The sequence below is a fragment of the Microcebus murinus genome, chromosome 10 (genome assembly GCF_040939455.1).
Source record: "Microcebus murinus isolate Inina chromosome 10, M.murinus_Inina_mat1.0, whole genome shotgun sequence".
Classification (NCBI taxonomy): domain Eukaryota; kingdom Metazoa; phylum Chordata; class Mammalia; order Primates; family Cheirogaleidae; genus Microcebus; species Microcebus murinus.
In genome coordinates, this window is record NC_134113.1 from 75,271,832 (window position 1) to 75,297,264 (window position 25,433).

Below are 25,433 nucleotides of genomic sequence, written 5' to 3' on the forward strand. Positions count from 1 at the left end.
AAATGTGTTTATGCTAACATGCTAAAGTTTTTGTACTAACAAAATCAAATTTCATCTTTTTGGAATAGTTCAGGACCAAGGTAATTCTGGCAGTTTTCAGTTAGGGGCTGAAAGAAGGGAATGGAGGGCTGACAATCTTAGGCTGTGGGATGGACAGAAAATGGGGGGGCCAAGCAAGGGGAGAACCTGAGGCCTGCAAAGGATGGGGCTGGGATGGCTGGGGTGGGATTTAAGTTCATGATTCCGTTGCCTTTATTAACAACACTGAGCAGTAACGCTATAGCCCAAGCAATGGGGAAACTTCCTGTCCAAAAATGCAAATCCTCCTTTATTTCCTAGAACTGGTATTCCCATTCAACTGATTTTCTGGAAAAAAGAAAGGCTCATTTTATATATTCACGAGTGATTTTCTTGAGATCACAAAGCCCAGAGCACAGCTTCAAGATCATTTTGTCTAACTTCTGTTTCCTTTTTAAAAAATGAGAATGACTGGAATACTAATAGGAATGGCAGCTGCTAGGCCCTATGAATTTACTGTTAAAAAAAAAAATTCCAGAGGAAATAGGAACCTAAAGACTTTGGAAAATAATTTTATTTTAACCACAAACCAATTAATAGAGAAGAAATCAGAGAAAAAATATTTTCTTAAAAGCAACTAAACCTGTCTTTAGATGAATTAATATTTATCAGAATAACTTTAATGCTATTTGTTATCCTAAAACTTCAGAAAATTCCATCTGATATAGGAGTTATTGAAACAGTCATAAATGATGGAATAGTTGGTGAGGGGTTGCTAGGCTTATTCAAAGTGTTATTCAAAACTTAACATACAGGTTTCATTTGAAGTTTAAGAAGAAAAAAATGGGCAATCAGAAAGAGGGGTAGGATGTGGAGATATAGATATTTTACACATAAAACCTCTGCATCCCAAAATATCAGCCTGTTTGGAATTCTGTCATCTATTCTTGCTTCTGTCAAAACAAACAAGATCCCAGCCAGAACAGCATGAACAGTGATCATCTAGTGCCATCAAAAACTTTTTATTCATTCAGCAAATATTTGAATTTCTACTACGTGTTGGCACTGAGGATGCAAAAAGGAGGAAGAAATATTCTCTTCCTTTGAGAAGCCCATTGTCTATTGGAGAATATAATAGATAAGCAACCAGATATTAGAACCTGTTAAGAGCAAGGGCTCGACGTAACCATTATATAAGGTATCCATGCAACAAAAACATCTGTACCTCCTTAACACATTGACTACCACACTGGAACAAAATTTTTTTTCCCTGGGGCCATAGTGTTTTATTATGAAAATAGAATAAAAACTTTGGAAACAAAATGATCCTTCCTAATTTAATGAAAAATTCGTTATTTTTCATTGTTCTCTCTGCATGAGTTATATGCAACTCACACAGCACTAGAATCAATGTTTACACTGCACGCCACTTGAGTTGTATGTGACTCATGACGTACTTACTGAATTTGTTTCAGAGAATTGAGTCTTCATATGCTTCATGAGGCCCTGGGCTCAAAACTAGCATGAGTTAACTACAACTCACATGGCAGTTAATGTATTAATATTTTGAAATTAAAAAAATAATAATTTTTTTTTGCCCAGTGTAATATGCATTTTAATTGAATACATAAAGAGCTAAATCTGGGTTTTGTATTATACATCTTTCAATTTTAGTGTACGATGTTGTAAATATCTGAAAAAAATGTAAAAAATAAAGACATATTGGACCTGAACAACAAAAAAATGAGCATTGGGTGCCATGGGAGAATTGGGGAAGGCTGCCTACGCTGGAGGGCTTCAGGGGAGAGCTTTGCTTTCTGAGTAAGAATTCCCAGGTAAAGCAGAAGTGGAAACAGGCTCAGGAACAGAGCCAGCATAAGCAAAGCCAGAGAACGAGGGAGAAGAGGAATTACTTCGCTGTGACTTTTTTCCTGTTTGGAAAAAAAAAAATCCCTTAATTCCTTAACTGCATTCAAAATGTATTCTGGTGAGATAAAATCAATTTTATTCCTAGTGCTGCAGGCTGCATATTTGCTTAAATAACTGTCATCCTCGGAGAGCAGTAAATGACAGATGGACATAACAACTTTTGTACAACTGTCATTTGCAGTTTGATCATAAATCATGCAGCAATTACCTGCCTTTTCTGGTTGGCACACACTGAGGGACAATGGGAAAGTGCTGCACACCTAAAGATAAATCAACTCTTCCTCTGGGAGGTGAGTTTATTCTTCTTCGAAACCTGGAGGTATTTAGTGTCTGGACACAGTTTGGGAGGGAGAAAGTGGGAAGGAGGACCTAGAGAAGCCCTTCACCTTGGGTGAACTCATTGTTAATAGCCTACCTCTTCTCTCTGGTGAACTCTCAGAGATTCCTTTGCTGTCTCAAACTGTGCTGTGATCTGTCAGGTGTTAGAGGAATTAGCAGTCGAGTGAGTCCCAGGAAACTCAGTCTGGAATCAAAAGGGCCCTGCCCCTTCCCTGGGCATATCAAATATTTAAGCATCACATCTCCCAAGAGGCAACAGCAGAAGAGGGCAACTAATCGATAAACAAATCAATTTCATCCTGAAAATGCTCTGAGGCTTTATATATATAACTTCCTGCATAGACTTTGGGCATCAGAGTATACCTGCCTTTTCTACAACTATCCTGACAAACTTAGGACTCCAAAACGTTTCTTTGCGCGTCATTTAAGCGTCATTTATTACCAACTTTAAGCAACCTCTAGAAGTCCTTTAGTTGACTTTCATCCTTCTTTGTCCTGGATGTTTTTAAATGATAGACAAAAATATCTATTCTCAGAGCTGGAGGAGATAAAAATGTTTGCCCTTAAGGGAATGAGCTCTTAATTTAGCTAAAACTTTTTAAAGAGCATATATTAAATATAAATACAGTATGATGTGAAATTACAAGGTGACAAATTCACTGTGAAATAGTCCATTTTTCTGCTGTAATGCTTTTTATGTAAAGTCTAAACACCCAAAAAGCTAGGTAATCTTAGCAAAATGGAGAAGAATGAAGAAGTGGAAAACAGAAACATGCTTATTCTGAGACCAGAGCCTGTCCCAAGAAGAAAGTTGTTTCTGTCAGTTGGCAAGACGACAAAAATACTAGACGTTATTTCTCCAGCACAGTAGGACAGTAAGGAAAGTATATCCCAGCCAAATAGGTCACGAGATTGTCACCTTCTGTCAGATCTTAGAGGAATTCTTAATCTGGATTAGTTCTTCTTTGCTAATCATTTGATTATCTGCTATTAGACCTTCCCTAGCACTGCAATAAGTGTTTTATATAACTTAATTCACCATCACAACTATAAGATGGACCCATACTACAAATGAAGGAACTGGAGCTTAGAGAGGCCGAGGAATTTGCTCAAGGTCACACAGCTAATGAGTTGTGGAGCTGTACGTCAGCCACAACGAGTAAGATGTGCAACATTTGGGGGATGGACACGCTTGAAGCTCTTACTCAAGGGGGGTGAGGGCATGCACAATATATGTAACCTTAACACTTGTACCCCGATAGTATGCTAAAATAAAAAAAAAACAACCATATATATAAGTGTGCATCTACGATTTTTCTCCTGAACGTTGATGCTATATATCATACTTCCTTTATTGAGTGATAATGCTGAGTTCATTAAGAAGTGAGAAACCACTTTCTATGTACAGTATTCCCAAGTACCCCATGCAATCCTGAACTATTTAGCAAAACTTTCTTTAAGAATTTCCTACCCACCTTCCCCCCTTCAGCAGTATCTCCCCACCGCGTGGGGTGAGGGCACTAGCAGGGCCAGGGGAGCGGAAGCCAGCACCTTTGCAAAAGCGTTTTGTTTCAAGGGCCTCCCACTTGGCTGCCTCGACTACAGAGAATCAAAGAGAACACCAGTCTGCCCCCCATCCCTTCATTTGGCCCCACTTACTCCATGGAGTCAATGATTTTTTTGGGTTCCACAGGGCACGGATAAACGACTTCGTCGATGTGCGTCAGGTTACAATTAGAAAAGGCAGTAGAGATGTGTATGAAGGCTTCGAGCTTTGGCATCTGACTAGCCATAAGCAGGAGCTGCTGGGTGGCAGTGACGTTAAGCTGCACGGCGTGTCTAGGGAAGATGGAGCAGAAGGAAATACAACGAGCTTAGGTCGGCACCCGGCCTTGCTGTCACTGCACCTACTACTGGCACGTCTATCAGATTTCGGTGGCTGTATCAGAGGAGCAGGAAGGAAACGATGGGTCGTGGCTATACAGTTATGTGATACTTGGAATGTGTTATGTATTAATGATGTTCTCTGTGTACGTGAATCCTATTCGCTGAAGCGTTGTGGGTATTGTATTTAGAGATCACTCAGTTCTCATCAACTGGAAGGTAAAAAAAAAATCACAATCCTTTCCATTTAGAAAGGGGTTTCTATAAGCAGCCACTAAAAGAACAAAAATACAAAATCAAGCATCTTAAGAAGTTGGAAAATGCAAATAAATTGGAGGGGGAGCAACAGTGGATTTGTGATACAAGTTGCTATTACTGTAAAGGTCCAGGTCAGACATGAAAATTGATGTCAAAATTCTAAACTGTAGCTACTAGAATACAAAACTATAGAAACACAGTGTGCAATGACAATGAAATAGTTCATTCCAGGAATACACATTTTATCCAATATATAAGGAAACCCACTAATCTAGTTTAACTCAAAAAAGAGAAAAACTATATGATCATTTATGTATATTTTGAAAAAATGTTAAATAAAATGTAATGTCCATTTCTAATTTAATTAAAGAAATTTGCTAAACTATGGAATGATTAAACAATATGTATTTCAATTTGCTAGCCAATGTTTAATAGTGAAAAGCTAGGGGCACTGTTTGTAAAGTCAGGGCTAGGAAGAATGCCTAAGCATCACTACCACTACTTAACATTACTCTGAAGTACTATCCTTATAATTAGAGAGGAAAATTAAATGAACAGATAAAAATATTAAAAAGACATTCATAAAAATCACTATCAGATTATGCAATTGTATACCTGTAAAACAAACAGAAGCAGCTCTAGAAGAAAAGCTGGGATGGACAACAAGTTAATTCAGTAAGGTGTCCACTTATAAAAATTATGTAAAAAAAAAAATCACTTCCCTATATATAAACAAAAATTAGAGAATACAGTGGAAGAAAGGCACACATTTGAACTTGAACATTAAAAAATATATTAATCATAAATGAATATGTAAAGAAAGTGATAAAATTTCATTATGTGCCAGAATAGAAAAATCGAATAAATGGAAACACGTATGTTGTTCTTGGCTAAAAGGAATCAATCTTTTAAATATGTTAAGTTTTTCTAAATTAACCTACATATACATGGTAATTCTAATAAAACTCCCCAAATTTTTAAAAACTTGACAAAATTATTCTAAATTTAATTAAGAAGTATAAGCAGGTGATAATAGTCAAGAAAATTTTATAAAAATAAGAGTGCTGTGGGTATACTTGCCCTAACAGAATAAAAAAATACAGTAATTAAAATTGTGTGATATTGGCAGAGAAAGTCTGAGTAAAGGAACAAAATAAAAAGTTTAAAATTTGGAATTTAGTGTAATAATTTCATTTCAAATAAAGAATAAATCATTTAATAAATATTTTTAAGACCTAATCATCTGTTAGAATGAGTAATAAAGCTACTCCACTTTCACACCTACATCACTCTTTTTGTAATAGAATTTTCCTGACTATTCCTCTTTATAGCTAAATAAATTTTAAATGAGTCAAAGATCTAAATGTAAAAATTAAACCATAAAAATACTAGAAAAAATTATAAATAACTACATAAAAAGAGTTAGAAGACATAAAGTTGTTAAAATATTTTGAACCTTATAAAAACAAAGAATAAATATGCTGAATCTTCTAGGAAGTCTTAAAATAAGAAAAAATATTTCAATAGAAAAATAGGCAAAGAACAATAAAATGCATCTCACAAAAGAATAAGATGCCAAAAAGCATTTAAACAGCAGTAACCTTTGTAATCATTAAAGAAATAAAAATCAGAACATGCAATACCATTTCTACTATCACACTGGCAACATTAAAAAAGAAAGAATTCTAAGACGTATTGTTGAGTGTAAAAAAACTAAGCATTCATTTGCACAGGGACAGTATAAATTTACAACCCCTTTCTGGAGAGCAATTTAGCATTACATGTAAAAATGTAAACTGTTCATACCCCAGACACATCTGATATGTATCTGACAATTCTTACTTCTTGGAATTTACCCTAAGAACAACATACAAAGGAGTAAAAAAATTTATGCACAGGCCTGTTCACTGTAGAGTTTATAACAGTGAACAATTATTATAAATCTGAATGTCCACCAACACAGAACTGGTTGAATATATTATATACATGCACAGTGGAATGTCATGCAGTCATCATAAATTCTAATATTTATTGACAATGAAAGATATCCAAAAATATAATTGAGCAGGTTGCAAAACATCATTCTCAATAGGATGCCTTTTTTTTTTGTAAAATCGAGCATATATTTTATTTATTTATTTTTATCGAGCATATATTTTATATAATCATAGATGCATAAAGAAAAGTGGGAACAGATGTTCTCTAGAATATTAAAAATTATTACTGGGTGTTGGGGTTTTAGAGAAGTTTTGTGTTTTTTTTTTTCATTGAGGATTTTTTTTGTTTTTACAGAAACCATAAAGAAAGTTACACGCATATGTGCCCATGCACAGAAATGTAGACAAGCCACAAGAGGGAAATGGGAACATACCTCAGTGGGTCATCAAAGCGTACAGTGGCGGCACAGTGGAAGATGATGTTTGTGCAGGAAAGAAGCTCTTGCATGTCCTCCCTGCTAATGGCAAAGTCATTCTGATTGAGATCTGCATAAATAGCTCTGATCTTGTCATGCACAGTTGGACAAACTTCTTTGACTTTCTCAAACAGCTGAAACATAAATATATTAATAGGTCATTGTACCAAGATCATCATCATCATCATCATCTTGTTCTCGTTTGTACTGACCCAATTCATTATACTTAAAAACTGGTTTTAGTTGTAATAATATTACCTAGAGAAGGCATTTACTCAAGAGCCATCTGCTTTATTTCATGCAATTCAGTCAGTTTAGTATAATTTCTGCTCCTTTTAACTAGAGAAATATTTGAAAAAGTCAGTTCCAATAACAAGTAAAGTGTTTATTTTGAATTTTTCCTCTGAGGAGAAAAAGTGATAGTAAGTCATCCACATCCTGCCTTTATACTCCTTTCCCCTTTTAAGGCAGCCTTATGTTTACACAGGGTGACAGTTTCCATTTTTGGCTGGGAAATAACTGTTTTCAATGCAAAATTACCAGCCTTTATGCAGCCTTCACAAATTACCAGCAAAATGACCAACAACTCGGTTAACTGGCCCAGATTAACAAGATGTCTTAGCAGCACAAACATAATTAGAAATTAATAAATCAAGCAAAATTATAACGAGACAAGTACAATTTTTATGTAATCTCATTTTAATACAGTTGGCAGTTATTGTCTAGTAAGAGAATTACATGAGCTCATGTACTTTTTATGGGATAATAATTGATTTTTTTAATATTCTAATTTACTTATAAAGGAAAAAGAAGAGCATTGGCAGGTTTAACTTTTATTACAATTATTCAAATAAGATAGAGCCTCACTTTCTCCTCCACACAGAAATTCTTAGATTCAATTGGTATGTTCCATTTTTTTTCAGAAAATATGATGGGCTCCAACTTATTTTGATTAAATGGAATTTTACTGTAGTGTTCGTATAGTATGTTAACAGTGAGGAAAATAAATGTACAACTAAATGTTTAGAAAGGTTAAGAGCAGAGAAATTGAGTCTGTGGTTTTTATTTATTTATTTATTTTTTTGAGACAGAGTCTTGCTTTATTGCCCAGGCTAGATTGAGTGTCGTGGCGTTAGCCTAGCTCGTAGCAACCTCAAACTCCTGGGCTCAAGCAATCCTCCTGCCTCAGCCACCCAAGTAGCTGGGACTACAGGCATGTGCCACCATGCCCGGCTAATTTTTTCTATATTTTTAGTTGGCCAATTAATTTCTTTCGATTTATAGTAGAGACGGGGTCTCGCTCTTGCTCAGGCTGGTTTCGAACTCCTGACCTTGAGCAATCTGCCCGCCTCGGCCTCCCAGAGTGCTAGGATTACAGAGTCTGTGGATTTAATCATAACATAGTGGCAGAGGCAGTCCTCTTCTCCCCCTAAACCACAAAACAAGGCTTTCATCTACTTCTTGATCCTGAGTAACAGGCTTCTCTCCATTAGAGACCTACCCCAGGTTTTTTTTATAGAGTAACAAAAAGTTGATCTCAGGTAGTCAGAGAGATCATGAGCTATTTGTATCAGGCAAGACCATGCTCAGAGGCCATCCTGGGAATCTAATGAAAATGACTAGAGAAGGGAATTAAATTCATGTATTGGTCTAGCAAGTTAACATACCTCCGTTTACCATTTTCCCCGTACTGCAGGGTCAGCCTTTTAGTGGGTGTTACTGCAATTCTGATACTAATTTGGAAGTTAGGTCAATCCTCAATGCTTCTTTGACATCCGGGATTGATAAGGTTGATAAAATGTCCTAGGCACATTCTCAACAAAGAGGTCATTTCTGTGTCTTCCAGAAAGATCTTTAACATTGCTTCCAATTTCAATCAATCACAAGCATGCTAAATGTTTGCTTTCCAAACCAGATGTTGTCCCTCTTGATATTTCATGTGAATTGTACAACAAACGTATGTTGAATATTTTTGGATAAGCTTATCAAAAATGGGTACAGTTTCCCTCTTTTTTGATAATTGAATTTGTAGGAGGCTAGCTTTGAGTCTGCATTATAGATTTTGTTCACTGGCAATTTATTTAGGGTTCTGTGGACTCTGACTTTGGCTTGTGATGACTTCTGGCTACTGAGAGCAGGAAGCGGAGGATGACTTCAGCATCCACCCTTCTCCCAGGGGGGTTCCTTGCATGTGAGGTAATCTGCCATGCACGGGTTTTCTTTTGTCTTTGGTTTTTATGATTCCAAAAGGCAGAGGATGCTTTTATACCATATTATGCTTTCAAACAACCTGTGCAATGTTGAACACACCAAGATAACACATTTACAGCAGTACTATTTTAGGAGATAATTACAATTTTAGGAACTAACGTCCCAATCTATGTTCCGTCTAATGATCTGTGTTTTCAAACAAGAGGGCGTGTCTCAATGAACACAGTACAATTTTTAAAAGTCTGAGTTTTCTGATCTGGATATTAGCTGATCATGGTAAGTTGAAATAAATCAATGAATAGGCTGTCTCAATTCAAACCACAGTATTAAATGAGGATTTCATCTTACTACATAGCCTTGCCTAATAATAGGACTTGCCTTGTCAGGAATCTCACTATCCTGCTATAACTTCTAAAATAATACTCTTTAAATATTGCCACACTCTGAACAGAGTGCTAGAGATGACAGACAACTGCCATCCAGAAGGCCAGAGGTTTTGGCCAGCACTTTTCAAAGAAGAGTTATCCACAAACCCAACTGCACTGGAATCACTAGCATGTGTGTTAAAAATGTAGATTCCCATGCCCCATCCCATACCCACCAAATAAAAAATTACTGGGGCATACCCAGGAGTTTGTATTTTGCATCAAGTTCCCCAGTAGATTTTAATGCATGCAAATGATGAGGATTTCTCCAGTTAGAGTGTTAACATGGACAATTGCAGATGAACAAATGTGTATGACTCACTTCCCTTTATAACAGCTCAGAACATTCTTCACATCAGTGGTTTTCAAACTGTAGGCACAGAAAAATCAGGGAACCTAGTTAAAAATCATTTCTTTACACCATCCTCAGAGACTCTGACTCAGTAGTTAAGATGTGTAACCCAGGATGTTGTATTTCTTAACCACTTCCTCAGATAGATCAGGTCTAGGTACCATACTTGGGGGAACAGTGACTCTGAAAATTCATGTCTATTCTTAAATTCGGGGCTTAAGTTTCCCCCTCTAGTTTGTAAATTCCTTGATTCTTATTCATTCCTTTACATTTGACATTATGCAGTTCATTGAAAAGACTCAAATTTCATTTGTTGAATTATAATAGATCCCTGTACAAGTAGTAATAGAACCATGAATGGGAGTTTAATTCCTGAAAGTGGTTACCAGCTCTTTTGTCTTGGTGTGATGAAAGATAGCAGATAGCAGCTGCTAAAAGAGGACAAAAAGTGTTCCTCGGGTCCACTGTATTAACTGCCAATGGGAGCTCAAAGTGCTCAGAGCTGACCCTCTTTATAATAACAAGACCAAAGGATAAGACAAAATGGTGCAAATGGTTCCTGGAGAGGCTCCAGCTCTTCTGAAAGTTTTTTTGTTGTTTTACTGATGTGAGTGATTAATTAAAATTAAGAAAATTAGATAAGATAAAAATGAATAAAAATAAATATTTCAAAAATTTCATTGAAAACCCACCAATAGAGAACTTAAATTTATTATTTTTAATTCTAAGAGCTTATCACGTTCCTTCTCATTGTATATAAACTCATAGATTCTCTGTTCAATCAGTGGCACAGGGCTGAGAAGAAAAAGAGTTGAGTAACTACTCCACCATCATCACAACTGAAGCAGAGGAATTTCTGCCTTTCCGTTTTATGAACCCTTGTTCCTGACGAGGGTAGGACATATTTCTGTGGTCACTGAAAGATAACAGCTGGGAAGTGATCTAAACATTTCAAACTGTAACAAAGCTACAAATTTATCTTGGAAAGTTTGGGAGTGTTCCATTGATTTGACATTACACAGGCAAGTATTTCTGTCTCTTAATTTGTTTTTAAACATGAGAGACTATCCTACTTACATGAATAGTCTTGTAGCCCAGAGGCAAGAGAGAAACTTTGTAAATGCTTAGAAAGAAAATTCAACAGAATGAGAAAATCAGAAAGAGAAATCTTTTGGTTTCAATAAACTCGTTGGGTATGACTTCTGTAGTCAGACACAGAGTTTTTATTAGAAGCAGGAATTGGATGAGGCATGGGGACATCTAATTTTTATAATGCTTTTGAAACAATGCAGAGGCCCTTACCTTGGACTTTTCTGATCAACGAATCATCCATATGACCTCACTTTGGAAATATCCACAGGAGTTTTGACCTCTACTTTCTGGGGGGGGGGGGGGGGAGGGTTTGAGAGTAGTCATATTTTTCCTAATCATGAGAGTCTTTGATCTTTATGCATTTTATTCAGTCCCTCTCTTCAAATATAACTACATTTAGTCCCAATAACCCACCAAAATTTGCTTAATATTTTTATCTTGTGAAAAAAGGGTAAAGACACTTAAACTAAATATGGAATATCCGATATCCCAAAGTGGAAGAGACACTGTAACATTTTTAAGAGAATTTTTAGAGTGCTGAGTAAAAGAAAATCAATGGATTCTGCAAATTAGCTCTAAATTGAGAACAATTAAACATAAGTGCATGTAAATTAAAGCAGAAAAGATCATACCCGAAGCACAGATTCACAAAAATGCACAAAATGTTAGAATTTTGCTAGTTCACTAGTAATTCCCATAAGATGTAAAGGATTAATCTAGAAGTTTTTATTGCTTTAATGAGGACCACTTCTATAAGACCATAAGGCAACATGGTGTGGTAGTGAGGTTATCAAACTTTGGCATTATAGCAGGGTTGCCTGGGAAGCTGTTTAAACAAACAAATAACAAAACCCCACCCCAGATGTCCTGACCTTGAAGATCTCATTCAACAGTTATGAGTTGAAGCTTGGGCATCTGTACTTTGTAAAAGCTCCCTAATGATTCTGACACCCACTGAATATGAGAACTATTGGTGCATTGGAAAGAGCTCAGGTTCTTTGGAGTCACGAAGGGGCTGGGTTTGAGCCCTCATTCTGCCATTTATTTGTTGTGTGACTGGGCAAGTTACTTAACCCTCTTTGGGCCTTAGTGTCTTTATTTGCATATTTATCTAAAATGCCAATCACCTGAGTATCTTCCTCTGTGATCTCAGAGAATTAGCGATTAAGCATATATCAAAATGCTTTCCTTAAAAACAATTTTGCATTTAACAAATTGTAGCACACATTACGTAAGTTTACTGTAATAAACGGTAAAGATGTCACAGTGTTCAGTTCATCGCCTTCTCCCCAGACCAAAGGTCAGTTTCACAGAGTTGTTCCTTGAGAATAAGTAGCAGGTCAAGAAAGGAGCTTGGGTGGCTAGGAAGATTGACCTCAACCTTAAGATTATCACTGCATTTTCCATGTTACAGGATGGAAAAGTGCTGCTACTAACCCAGAAGTGGCAAGCAATAGTTTCACCTTTCTGGTGGTACTATCATCCAAGAAAGTGGTTACCCGGGGCAGGCAATGCAGGCAGTAGGGAAAGCATGGGCTTTAGAGATAAGAGAACTGCATTCAAATTTCACTGCTTCAGCACAGATTACTTAACCTTGGATATATGACAACTTCCTTGGATTAATTTCTTATGTGTGATGCAGGAATAGGCGTACTACAGAAATTTCTGAGTAATAAATAGAGTAATGAAAGTCAGGTACTTGGCATGGTGCCTGCCTCTTAGTAGGTCCTTAATAATAGGAAAATCCTATCTCCACTTCCACAACTGTACCCCATTTCCAAAAGCTGTTAATCAGAAAGTTGTGTGTGTGTGTGTGTGTGTGTTTCTGTGTGTTGGGTCATGGCAAGGTTTCTGAGTATATAGTGTGATCCATATACTTCTGAGAACTGAATGTATTCCAGAATTATACTGAATTTCATGGCTCGATGGCTTTTTAAATGAAATGATTATGGGCAATTTGAAGTTTTTAAGAAAATGGCCTGATGTGATTAAAAGAGATTTTTAAAAAAGGAATGTGAAATCATGCCAGTGATTGAATTAAATTAATTTCATGAAAAGAAAGCAAGAAAAAGATTGAGAAAATAAATTGCTTTTGTTTCTGGAACTGTTTGTACATCCCAAGGACTGAATGAATTTCTTTTCTTTTTTTTCTATTCTTAAAAAAATGAAAATGGCCCACAGAAGAGAGGTTTAACATGCTTCAGATGATAAGAGTTGAGTCACTGGCAAACTGAAGACACAGTTACTTTTTCAAAAGTGTGCTTTTGCTAATCCTGGGAAATTTGAATTCCTGAGAAATTTATATTCCTTCTAGTTATCCCAAGTTGATAGAAGCCTCTTGCTTTTTGTGGGGTAGTTTCTTAGGAAAAATAAAGAACAGTAATGGAACAAAACTGGCTTTGGAAGTTTAAAATACAAACTTCTGTTTCTAATTGCCTTTGCCTTATAGAGAGATTTAATAGAATCATTAATGTCAATCAGAAATTCATTTTGGAAGTTGAGAACAAGTAGTACCCTTTTATACAGGGTGGCCTGGAGCAAACATGAAAACACTTTTTTTTTTTCTTTCCTTTAAACAAGAATTTTTGAAAATTAACAAGGAACTCATAAAATGAAAGTAATACTTCTATTGTGCACTTCTTAATAATCAACAATGTTACATTGTTGGGCTTTTTTTGCAGGTGTTATTTAGGTCAAAGTTTTTTTGCTTTTTTAGTTCAAAGTTAATTTGTTTACCTCTTAGGGATTAAGTTATCTTACACCTTCTAGGAACTACCAAACAGGGAAAGGATTCAATAAACTAGTTCATAAAATGTTACAATCTTCCATTGTCTTAAATCTAATCTGTTGTTCTGTGCACTGAGGACCCAGAGTATAACCCTGCATGGTTTATCACCCAGCACTCCCCATTGTATTTCAAAGTTGGTTTACCTAAGGGGCAACTGAAGGTTTATTGAGTAACTCATATTTTCCAGAGAAGATGACTTTAAATATCCAGCGCAACCTGCCAAGCTCTTTGTTTATAAATCTACTCACTAGTGACATTATTCAGGATAGTCCTTCCCTGGAAATCTTGAATTTTGTCTGTTTTTTTCAGATGATACATTCTAAAGCTGGTACAATATCATTGTAACCCTTCCCTCATATACTATTAAGATATACTGTGTGTATATATGCTCTCTCTTTATATACACACACACACACACACACACACACACACACACACACATATACACACATACATCTCCCTTAACAAGAAAAGTCCAACCATTTCCGGTATGCCCCCAATGAAACACTGTTCAGATTCTGAGCTCCTAGCCATTCTTAATTAACTGCATCACTCTTAATATAATTTCAAGTACTTGGGGTTTTATTTTCCAGTTATGGATATTGTCTTGATGTTTTCCTAAGGAATTATTCAGAGTAGATTATTGCACTAGAAACCTCAAAATGCTCTCAACATTTCTTTGAACTTTACAACTGACTAGTTTATTTGCAATTCATTACCTACTATAGTGGGGAAGAGCCAAGGCATATTCAAGATAGCAATATATAATAAATATCAATTAGAGAAATTGGTATTTTTCTAGTTTTGTTCCGATACAATGGAAAGCTGATAGGTTCAAATTCCATGAGCCCATTTTTCATATTGTTCCATTATTGTTTATTTGATCAGTCCTCTATTGTGGAACATTCGGATTTGATCCAGCTTTTGTTAGTATACTACTACAATAAATATATTTGTACATTATTTGTGTGTCTCTGGTTGTTTTCTTTAGAGTGCCACGTTAATTATCTTTGTGAGAAAGTCCTCAAGCATTCTGTTATTAATTCAGACATTTTCTCTTCTCTTGCTATGTCCCTTCAAGTGCTCCGAAAACACTTAAGAAAGTTAGTAATAAGTAAGAAAACTAATCCTCTAATTCTTCAGTCCCAGTTCTGTGCGGCCAAAGGATTTAAAAAAAATCCTCCCTTCCAAAGCATCTCCCCCATTTAATTGTCTCTCTCTGAAACCAGGCAAACAGGAAGTGAGAGGTGGTAGCTATGCATACCATGAAAGGAAAAGAATGAAGCAGATGTATGAATTTTGATAGATAGAACAGATGTCCTTTTGATCATATTTCCTGGGGATATAGTGGTAATCAAAGGAAAACTGGTAACATTTTTGTTTATTATGTTTTAAAGAAAAATTTCCAAGCCTCACATAGCTGACATGATTTATGTATCTTCAGGAACAGTATAGTACTTAGGACTGGTTAGAATTCATTCATTGCCATGCGTGACTGCAGAGACATAGTGCTTAAAAGCTGTACCAAGCCCTATTTAGGAATATGTCATGACTGCATTTAAATCACTCTGTTTATGTCAAAAGAGTTAAAGGTAGATGGCAGAATCTAGACTGGGTGGTCTTGATTCCCAGGAGATACTCAATAAATATTTGCAGAATCTGAGGTCTACCAGAAGAAACTCTAACCTGGACAGAAAAGTTGTTCAAAGTAGAAACCAAGAAGGATAAGAGTGACCATACACAACAGAAGGAAGACTAGGCTTGGACACAGACAAGACCATTGAGTAACCTCTGCATGGAGAATGGTTTCAGAAGTAGGTTTGAGATTAAAGGTCTCAAGTGACATGGAGGTGACGTTAAAAAAAAAAACAAAACAAACAAGCTCTTCTTCATTGCTTGACCCATTTCTAATCAGCTTGGTCTTCATTCCTGGTAACTGTTGTAGCATAGTGGGTTCTGTCTTATTTCATACTTTATTTGGTTAGTATTTTTTTTTTCGGGGGGAGGTGCAGGCTAGTTATTCCAAAGGTGTGGGCCTCCTCATCAACCTTCTGATATTGGGTTATTACTTAAGTGAATAATACCCATAAAACTTCCATTCCCTACTAATTCTGTCTGCTTTTATGCTTTCCTAATTTAAGATTCAGTGAGAGCAAAAGAGTTTTAGGTTTGGCAAACACTATACCATTTTCTCAAATGTTTTGGATTTGCTAAAACCAATAACACATTTATTGTCTATTTGTTTTCCCCTTGAGCCTTTAAATCTAAGGCCTTTCATTGTCTTTACTCTCATGTGTTGCCACTGTTATCCTTCATATCTGACTCAGTGCTTGACACTCAGTAGATGCTCAACTAATATTTGTTGAATGAACAAGTTTAATGCATTCCAGTTGTTTTGCCCAATAGATACTCCTCTTTTTAACTCACTTCTCTGTTAATCCTTTTTCCCATGTCTTTCACTTATGCCAAGCTGTCGTACTGTGTGCACGAACCAAGGGATTTCTTTTTCTTCCATAGCCCCCAAATTAGGGAATGACTGACCTTAAACCAGAAAACATCCATCGGTTCCCACCTTTATTCTTGCATAATGAATTATGAAAGCTGTAAAATCCTAGAGAAGACCACACTACAGAGGTGACAGCCAGGCAACAGCAAACCTGGAAGAACCTTCCAGAGGACGGAATCATTGACCACAAAAAAGCGCTGGAAAGGAGGGTTCCTTCCAGAGAGTTGATTCAGATCTATTTAAGGAATTTCCCTACCCCTCAGGGTAGGTAGGGAGCTTTCTCAATACCTGCCAAACAGGATTTCCTAAGGCTTATAGCCCAGGGATTGCTGCTGGCCTGCTACTCTTCCTTTTCTTGAATAGATTTCTGTGTTTGTTTAATTTGATTTCTTTCTTAAATTGTGGTTATTTTGTCTCTGTTCTACCATGATATATGGGGAGGTAGAAAATTTACCTTTTTATTTCCAAGCATGCCCAACCATGACAGATCTGGACCTGATGGAGTGTGGCCTATACCCTTAGACTTGGAATTGGTTGCAATAATGGCATGAGACTTTGGGGAAGGAAAGGAGGGAGGCAAATATTTGGTGACCTGAAAGGGAAAGCTATAGCTGAGCCTTTAATCTTTTCCAATAATCCAATAGATTAACCCAAAAATTAATCCAATAATCTTTTCTCCTGGGCCAACAGCTATGCATTTTCAAGCCATCCTTGTAGTCAGGTGCGGCCCAATGACAGTTCTAAAGAGCGGAATGTGGACAGAAGTGATGGGCATTTCTGGGCCTGGACCACATAAACCTTCCACGCGATGCCCAGTGTCTCTTTTCCCACGTCCCCAGCTGGATGTTGTCATTAATGGAGACTCTGGGTGGCTTCGAAGCCATGTGCAGAAGATGACAACCCTCCCATCCGCCTAAGTCCCTAAATGACTGTGGAGTGCCACCTCTTCTACCAATCAGCTCACTGAAACTGACAAACTTTACGTTTACTTATGAGTTTCTGATTATACTCTCCTTTCTTGTTAAAAAAAATTTTAAATTATAAGTTCTAATATAAATGTGAATTCTTAAATATCTTTCTAATGAAACAATGAATAACTGGTGGAAAAGAGAATGCAGGAATGTATACATCTTTCATAAACATGTGAAACTGATACAGACTATCTAGAGCAGGGGTCCTCAAACTTTTTAACAGGGGGCCAGTTCACTGTTCCTCAGACCATTGGAGGGCGCCGTGCACATTCCACACATGCGCACTGTGGGCCCGGGGCAAGTCAGCTGCTAAGCAGGACAGGCAGCAGAGGCAAAAACACCCTGTGGGCTGGATAAATGTCCTCCCGGGGGCCATAGTTTGAGGACGCCTGATCTAGAGGGTTTGGCTTAAGGGCTAATGAACAAAAGAACCTATCTGTGGTGGAATAAATCAGAGCTTATTGATAATGAAACTAATCTTTATATTGTACAATACAACATATTTATTTTATACTTAGGATCTCATTTAATCTTTGTAAATCCCTATAAAATAGCTATTGTTATCAGATCCATTTTACAGATAAAAGACAGACAGACTCAGGTGGGATAGGCAACTAGGCCAAGGTCTCTCTACTGAGCTGATTTGGGAGGGAGTATATGGAGCTTTAATGTTCTTGCATTCTATTTGAAAGAGCTTTTAAAATGTTCTATGCTATCTCCCAGTACAGATATAAGAATTAAACCTGCTAGTAACTTGTTATTGAGTGTTTAGACTTTCTGCAACTTTAACCATCCAGAACACAGCTGTGAGACCCAAAGAAAGAAAAAAAGAAAAATAGTTGACAAAACTCTCATATGTGTTATATCAAGAAAAAGCCAGGTTCATGGAATGGTATTTAGAATTTGTGTATTACACTTAGCATAATGAATTAACAAACTCAGTGACTTCATTTTCTCTTAAGTTACAATAAGTAAAATATTTTAAGATGATGAGAAAAATAAACACTGAAAACTTCAAGTTAACAGGGTGGAGGATGCCCCATCGAAAGATAGAACCTGCAAGAGTCATCTGCTGTAGGTTAAGGCAGGTCCTATGAATGTTAGCAGGTCCTGTATGTGTTCTCTCTTTCTGTTGTTTGATTCTAATTTATGAAAATTGAAGAAAGGGGCCTTGGCCTGGTCTGTATCAACTTGGTACGAAGGCTGTGTAGAATGAACGATGATCCATAAACAGAACTAATTCATTCCAAGCAAGAACAGAAGTGACCATGAAAAATTAACTACCTGAGAATTCTCAACATTCTCAGAGATGACTTTGAATTGGGGGTGTAATTAATCATTACTTTATTAAGGGGCAGAGATACCCAAGCTGACATATGATTTGCAAAGGCAAAGTAGAATTTTATTCTAAGGGTTTTGTTAATGTAAAATATAAAATAATCTGCTTTTTGCTTTGGCTAATCCAAAACATACCCCCAAAATTAGTCGTTTCCAATTCAGAGACAACTAGAGTTTGATAGTTCTTTTTATTTATTTATAAATATTTATTTTTCTAGATTTTATAAATCTCTAGAAAATTTTAATTTTCTAGATAAATATAAATATCTAGAAAATATAAATATTTTTTTATTTTCTAGATATTTATAAATATCTAGAAAATATTTATAAAAATATTTAAACTTATTTTATAAATTAAATAAAAATATGTATTTTATAAATATTTATAAAAATTTATTTTTCTAGATTTAGGGAGTACAAGTGCAGTTTTGTTCCACATATAAATTGCATAGTGGTGAAGTCTGGGCTTTTTATGTAACCATCATCTGAATAGTGTACCATTGTACCTATTACGTAACTTCTCATCCTTCACCCCCTCCCACCCTCCCACATTTTGATGGTATCTTCAAACCAAAAAAACTCCAACCAGCAGCCATTTGCTGAATTCCTAAATGCTTAGGACTCTACACATCTAGTCCAGCAGATGTCTTCCAGTTGCAATTTTAAAGCTTTTTCCCTATGTCTTTCATGATACCTCTAATAGTATCAAGTCCAGCACACAAGGCTAGCTTTCTATAAACTATCAGTCTCACCTACCTACTTTTATAAATACTAGGCCTTCACATAGGCACCTAAGTTCAACCTCAGAATAAAAAGTATTCCTCTTTGGTCATTAAAAATCTATCTTCTGCCTCAAAGGGATTTTGTTGTTGCAGTAAAACTATTGAAGTATGTATAAATGAGAGTTTTAAAATGGAATAATAACTATAGCATCAAAATGCTCATGAGATTGAGATATGGAAATTTATTATATCTCTATGCATTTCTGGTTTTGTAACAAAGGCATTATTCATACTTCCATAAATTTTTCACTTATGTGGTCAGACAGAAGCACACGCAGGGTCCCTAGTACATAGAGCCCCTAAAAGAAATGCACTCTTGCATTTTCTTGAATATACTAAACTCTTTCCGAGCTTTAAAGACACCATCTCTGAGTCCTCTTCTGGGCACATAATTTTAAAGCAGGTTTCAAGGTTGTTATTCTCTCTCAAAGCACCTTGTTCTTCCTTCACAGCACTTTTCAAAATATTTAACTATACATGTATTTCTTATAAAACTCATCTGCCTCACTGAACTTTGAGATCTATGGGATTAATCCTCAGGACTGGTTTATTTACTACTTTACCTGCCTGTTCCGCAGACACAGAGCAATACATGCCTGACAAATATTTGGCTCTCAATAAATATTTCTCATATTTGCATATTCATTCAAACTCTCCTGCTGTCTCTCTCTTTTTGCATGCGCGCGCACGTGTGTGTGTGTGTGTGTGTGTGTGTGTGTGTGTGTGTGTGTGTATGTACTTTCTTGTCATTTCTGGACTCCTAGGAATTTCCTTATTTTGCCTCTTGTTCAGGTATGCATTAAGATTATTTTATAAAAACATATTTTATCTAACATCTTTAGGTATTTTATATCAGAAGGCATTCTTCTGAGCTTCTATTCCAAGAGTTGGCAAACTTCCATAAAGATCCAGATAGTAAATATTCTCAGCTTTGTGGGTCATGTGATTTCCATCACATTTACTCAACTAATTCATTTATCTTTCCTATCTTCATCAACATCACTTGAGTACTATTTTATCATTATTATTATTTAAGTGGTAGAAAATCAGCTAGTAGTCAGAAAACAAAAAAGACCTTCCATTGTAGTGCCATGCTCTAAAAGATAAAGCTCCAACTTCCTCCCATATTTGAATACAAATTTAATGCTAATGTTTGCTGAGTTTTTACTGTGGTTCAGGCACTAGCCTAAGCTCCTTTCCCGTGTTAACTCATTTACATTGCACAACAGTACAAAAGACAAAGACGATCATTATCTCCGTTTGGAAACTGAGGCTCCATTATGTAAACCACACCACTGAGGACACCAGCTCAGGTCTGTCAGACTCCAGAAACCATGATCTACTCAGATGCTTGCTGCCTAACATCCACTCTTCTGTCTCATGATAAGTTGCTAATTATCACACAGGTGTCTCCCTTCCCTAGCAGTCCCTTGTGCCTCAGGAGCGAATGAACTTATCCCAGCTCCAGGGAAAGGCTTATTGATCTCATGTGCTCTTACCCTTCTGGACAATGACTGGCTTAGGTCTGAGATTTCCAAAGAAATGGGCACACGACATACCTCAGGCCACAGAGGTTGCTCAGAAATGAACATGCAACCTCAACCAGGTTGAGGAGATGAGAGGGTTTCTGGAGAAGAAGTTTCATCAGTCTTGGGAGAGAGCCTCAGAGAGAGTCAGCCTCTCTTCATCCAGAGATTGCCATAGATGGGTGTGAAGCCCGAAGCTATAGCAACCATCGTATTGATAATGGGGATAAAGCCAGAACAAAACAGCAGAGTTGACAGACACACAAAGCAAGGCAGCTAGAGCTCTAGTTGAGTCATAGTAGTGCACCAGTCCAGTGCTGGATTTTTTTCCACTGTATAATCAACACATCATCTTTGTTTCTTTAAGCCAATTTCAATTGGCTTTTCTTTCACCTGAAAGTAACCTGATACAATTATCTGAAGTCTTCCTGGATTTGGCCTCAGCATACCTTTCTAGTCCTTATTCACACTTGTCTGGGGCCAAATACATCACCCAGAGTTTCCCAAACATGCCCTACCATTCATGCATTTGCAAGTACAATTCTTTCCTGCTTAGAATGCCCTTTGCTCTCCTCTTCCTGGAGAACTCACATTGCATTGCAATCCTGCGTTTCATATGTCTGTCTCTACCACTTTATGTGGCCGTGTCATTTTTGTCTTCAGATCCATTGTGCCTCGCATGCACTGAACACACAGTAAAAACTTCAAAGTGTCTGTAGAATTAATAAAGTTGATGGGCAGTATGAAATCTGAATCACAATGGTGCTTCTCTACAAGATACTTAACCATTTAGATCAATGCTGCCTAATAAACCTTCTATGAGAATAGAAATGTTCTATACCTGTCCAATGAACTAGCCACTAGCCACATGTGGCCACTGAGCACTTGAAATGTGACTAGTACGACCGAGGAACTGAATTTTAAATTTCACTTTATAATTTATTTAAATTTAAATAGTCATATATGGCAAGTAGCTGCTACACTGAATTGCACAGACATAGACAACAAATTAAAAAATTTCAAAAGGTGGGAATGGGTCATTCTAAATGATTTTAGCTACTAAACTAAGGGAAAACATCTGGAGATGGTGTTATTTTGACTCTAACAATTCTTTTTATCTTAAAAGTTAAAAAAAAAATTAATATAATCCAGAGGTTTCTTTCACCTTTCAAAAGTTGTCCATCATCATAATTTAAAATAATATAAATTTAAGCTTACTTTATTGTGAATTTTCAGTTTCAAATCACATAAGAGCAATAATACCTTGTATCTCATAAGTACCCTTGTTGGGTATTTGCTTACTTGCACAGAGCTTTATCTACAGCTAATTAGTAATAACACCCTTATATTCTGAAGCATACATAATTTGTGGAGTAGAAGCTTTTCGGTCTTGGGACATCCAGAAATGAAATACAGCAGATTTTTTTTTCCCATGGAAAATCTCTCTACAGGTATCATATTCTACATAGTGCTAAGAAAGTAGGCATTTGCATAAGCAATGGATTGTTTTTTAATAGGTAGTAGAATCTGTTTTTGTTACCCACAAAATGTCCACATAGACATGGTGGTTTACACAGGTAAATTTTTCAGCTATATTATGCACATCAGATTTCTTTACTCCTACAATTCTTTAAGGGAAAAAATTATGGAGAAAAAAATCTACATAAATATACTCTAATTAGCATAGATTAGGAAAAAATGAGGCCATAGGGGATAGTGGTGAAGGCCATACCTTACGATGTCAGACCTGGATTTGAATCCTGAAAGCTTTGAGTAGGAGGGGAGAGAGAGAGAAAGAGAAAGAGGGGAGAGGCAGATCCCTGGGTAAGCAGGATATTATTACTGCACTTCGCAGATAAAGAAACCAAGGCTTAGCAAGGTATGTATCTTGTCTACTCTCACACAGCTCATAATTGGTAGTACCCAGGTCATGCTGATAAGTACCAGCTGATTACAAGATAGTTCCTTGCTGATATTCATGCTGCTGGTCCTGGACCACACTTGGAGAACCATTAAGTTTAGAAAAGTTAGCAACTGACCATAAATAGCCCAATAGGGGAAACAGGTATGGGAATTTGCAAGGTGGTTTCATAGATACTGTATATACAGCATAACCAAGATTTCTAGAACAAAAGCAATGTTGCTCTGTAATCAAAAACAGTGCGTTGAAAGGAGCTGGTAGGTAAAGGCTGGGTCAACCGTAAGACTCTCTACACCACAATATTTAACTAGAAATCCACAGCTGGCAACAAGGCCACTGGACTAGAGAGGAATGTCTGCTATGTGATGAAAACAAAAGTCCATTAGGGATGGAAAGCTGAGCACAGCTGTCCGGAGAGGGATCTGTGAGTTTACTCCAGGTTCTGGTTTTATGTCATATCAGCCTCTCAGTCTCATTCTTAAGAACCTCAGTTACCACGAAGGCAGTGGGACTGGGGGACTTGAAGTCCGACTCTCCCATGGACTAGGAGGGGACCCTTTGGTAAGTGAACACTTCAGGTCTCAGTTTCCACATCTATACAGTGAGGGTATTAATGGTTCTCACTTCACAGGATTGTTGCAAAGATACCCAGGGTAAGTCGTGGAAAACACGTCTGCACGTGCTGATATCCAGTAAGTATTAGCTATAATTGTCATTTGTCCCACTGCTGAGTCAGGCCATGACATGTAGGAGAGGCTTTTCCAATTTGCCTCATGGTTGGTACCAAAATCTTATGCTGGTGCCGGCAGAGAAATTTGATCATCCGTGTTTCTCGGCAGTCTATAATGTGCTGCGCTATCGGATACACTATTCGACATTAGTGTTCCTATACACTGGAAAGGAGATTTTGTAAAAAAAAAAAAAAAAAAAAAAAAAAAAAAATCTTTAAATTTTCCTTTTGCCAACCCCACGTGACCCTGTGACATTCCAAAGGGCACTGTGAACAAGACACTTACATTTTCTCATTTAGTTCTTATGGGAGGCAGTTGTTGTTGCTTCTAGTCTAAACACTGGAATTCTTAAGTTTTAGAGGTAGAGTGTCAAACATATGGATAAGCCTGAATTTGGACCCAGATGTGTTTGAGACCAAAGCCTCTACTGCCTTTAAATTTATAAATTAAAACATGAAAAGATATATATCTTTTTTCTGAGAGGAGAGAGGGTTTGATACCTAACTGCTCATGCACAGATACAATAATTCATCTCCAATGTTTTTATCATAGAAGAACTTATGGGATCATAGAATTATCAAGTTTCCATAAATAAAATATATAACAGATGAACCTTACAGAGTTCAGACAACTTCAAATATTACTGCATGGCTACTTAGTAATCATGTCTGTTCCAGATGCAATAGAAAAGAATACAATAGAAGAATATCCAAAAATTTGAATAAACACCTTATTTTTAAAAACCACCTAAATTTAGAAGAAAATTAGTGAAGGGTTCAGATGAACTTGTGGCAGATTTCAAGCCTGGAGCATGCACTCTGGGAGTTTTATTATTTTGATGCTTACTTAGTGCTCCAGAACATAGATGATCTCTTCACCTGCCCCAGGCTGAGTCCGGGCACTTTTTCCCCTCTTTTGAGAAAACACCCTGGGTTTCCATGAACAGCTGGCTGTTTTCTCTGCTCTCTTCTGCCTGCACAAATAGCCTGGTCCCCACTTGTAATTTGGGGCTATAAGAGAACACTGTAGTCAGTCGCCTTGCCCACCACACAAGCGTTTCCTATAAGGCATACCTTACTGTTCAGGATCTGGAAAACCCTCTGCTGGAGTGTCTGGCCAGCCTTGGGCCTCATGAGGATGTAAATGACTTTCAGGTCAGGGCTGGTGCGAAACAGCTTCTCCATCAGCACTTTGCCCATGAAGCCTGTGGCCCCCGTGATGAGAATGGACTTGCCACTATAGAAAGCTGCGATCGTGGACATGGTTCCTCCCTTTCTCTCTGACAGCTCTGGGAAGAGGTTCCTAAAAAGGAAGAGGAAATAACAAAAGATTACATTCTCAGAAGTTCTAAAAGGCAAAGTCACTGAAAATGTTTCTAGTGCTTCCAGGAGTTCTGAATGCAGAAAAAAGTAGGTCAGACAGAGTGAGAGTATCATGGCTTTTAGGCAACACGATTCACTTCAGTCGATATCTATCGAGCTTACTGTACATGCTAGACTTTATGCCAGGAACTGGGGGCAAGAAACGAGTAAGACCTGCTTCCTGCACTCAAGGAACTGCTTGCAGTCTAACGGAGGAGACAGACACACAAAGAGATTGTTAAAGAGAATGGTAGGTGCTAAAATAAAGGGAGCACACAGGAGGGGTGCATAGCAGGGTCTGGAAACTTCAGGAAAGCATCTGTAGGTGGTGACACCTAACCTGAAACTGGAAGGCAGAGAAGGGCTGGGGTCAGGGTGTTCCTGGCCAAGGAAAGAGCAAGAGCAAAGGTACAGTGGCATGGCACAGCGTGCTGTAGGGGGAAATAAAAGGAGCTCAGTGTTACAGAATTAAATGAGGAGGCTAAGAGCCCCACAGCCTATGAAACCAAAGCTCAGAACAGCTGTCACATTTTTTAAAAATTATGATATAATTAGTATTTCAGTTACAGGTTTACTTAGAGAAAATAT

General features: G+C 37.1%; 1 protein-coding gene across 5 annotated transcripts in view; it reads right to left on the reverse strand.

The window, feature by feature from the left end:
* The window catches only part of FAR2 (fatty acyl-CoA reductase 2), a 150,998-nt gene that overhangs the window by 22,279 nt on the left and 103,286 nt on the right, over positions 1-25,433 (reverse strand). For 3 of the 5 annotated variants that reach the window (XM_076007530.1, XM_012747946.3, XM_076007531.1), the window contains exons 2-4: positions 24,558-24,786; positions 6,800-6,975; positions 3,946-4,125 (exon numbers count right to left, since the gene is read on the reverse strand). In XM_076007530.1, the coding sequence (XP_075863645.1) occupies positions 3,946-4,125; positions 6,800-6,975; positions 24,558-24,786 (585 nt within the window). Of the gene's footprint in view, positions 1-3,945; positions 4,126-6,799; positions 6,976-9,678; positions 9,848-24,557; positions 24,787-25,433 lie in introns of those variants that run through there. The other 2 variants (XM_020283101.2, XM_076007532.1) reach the window with 2 other exon arrangements.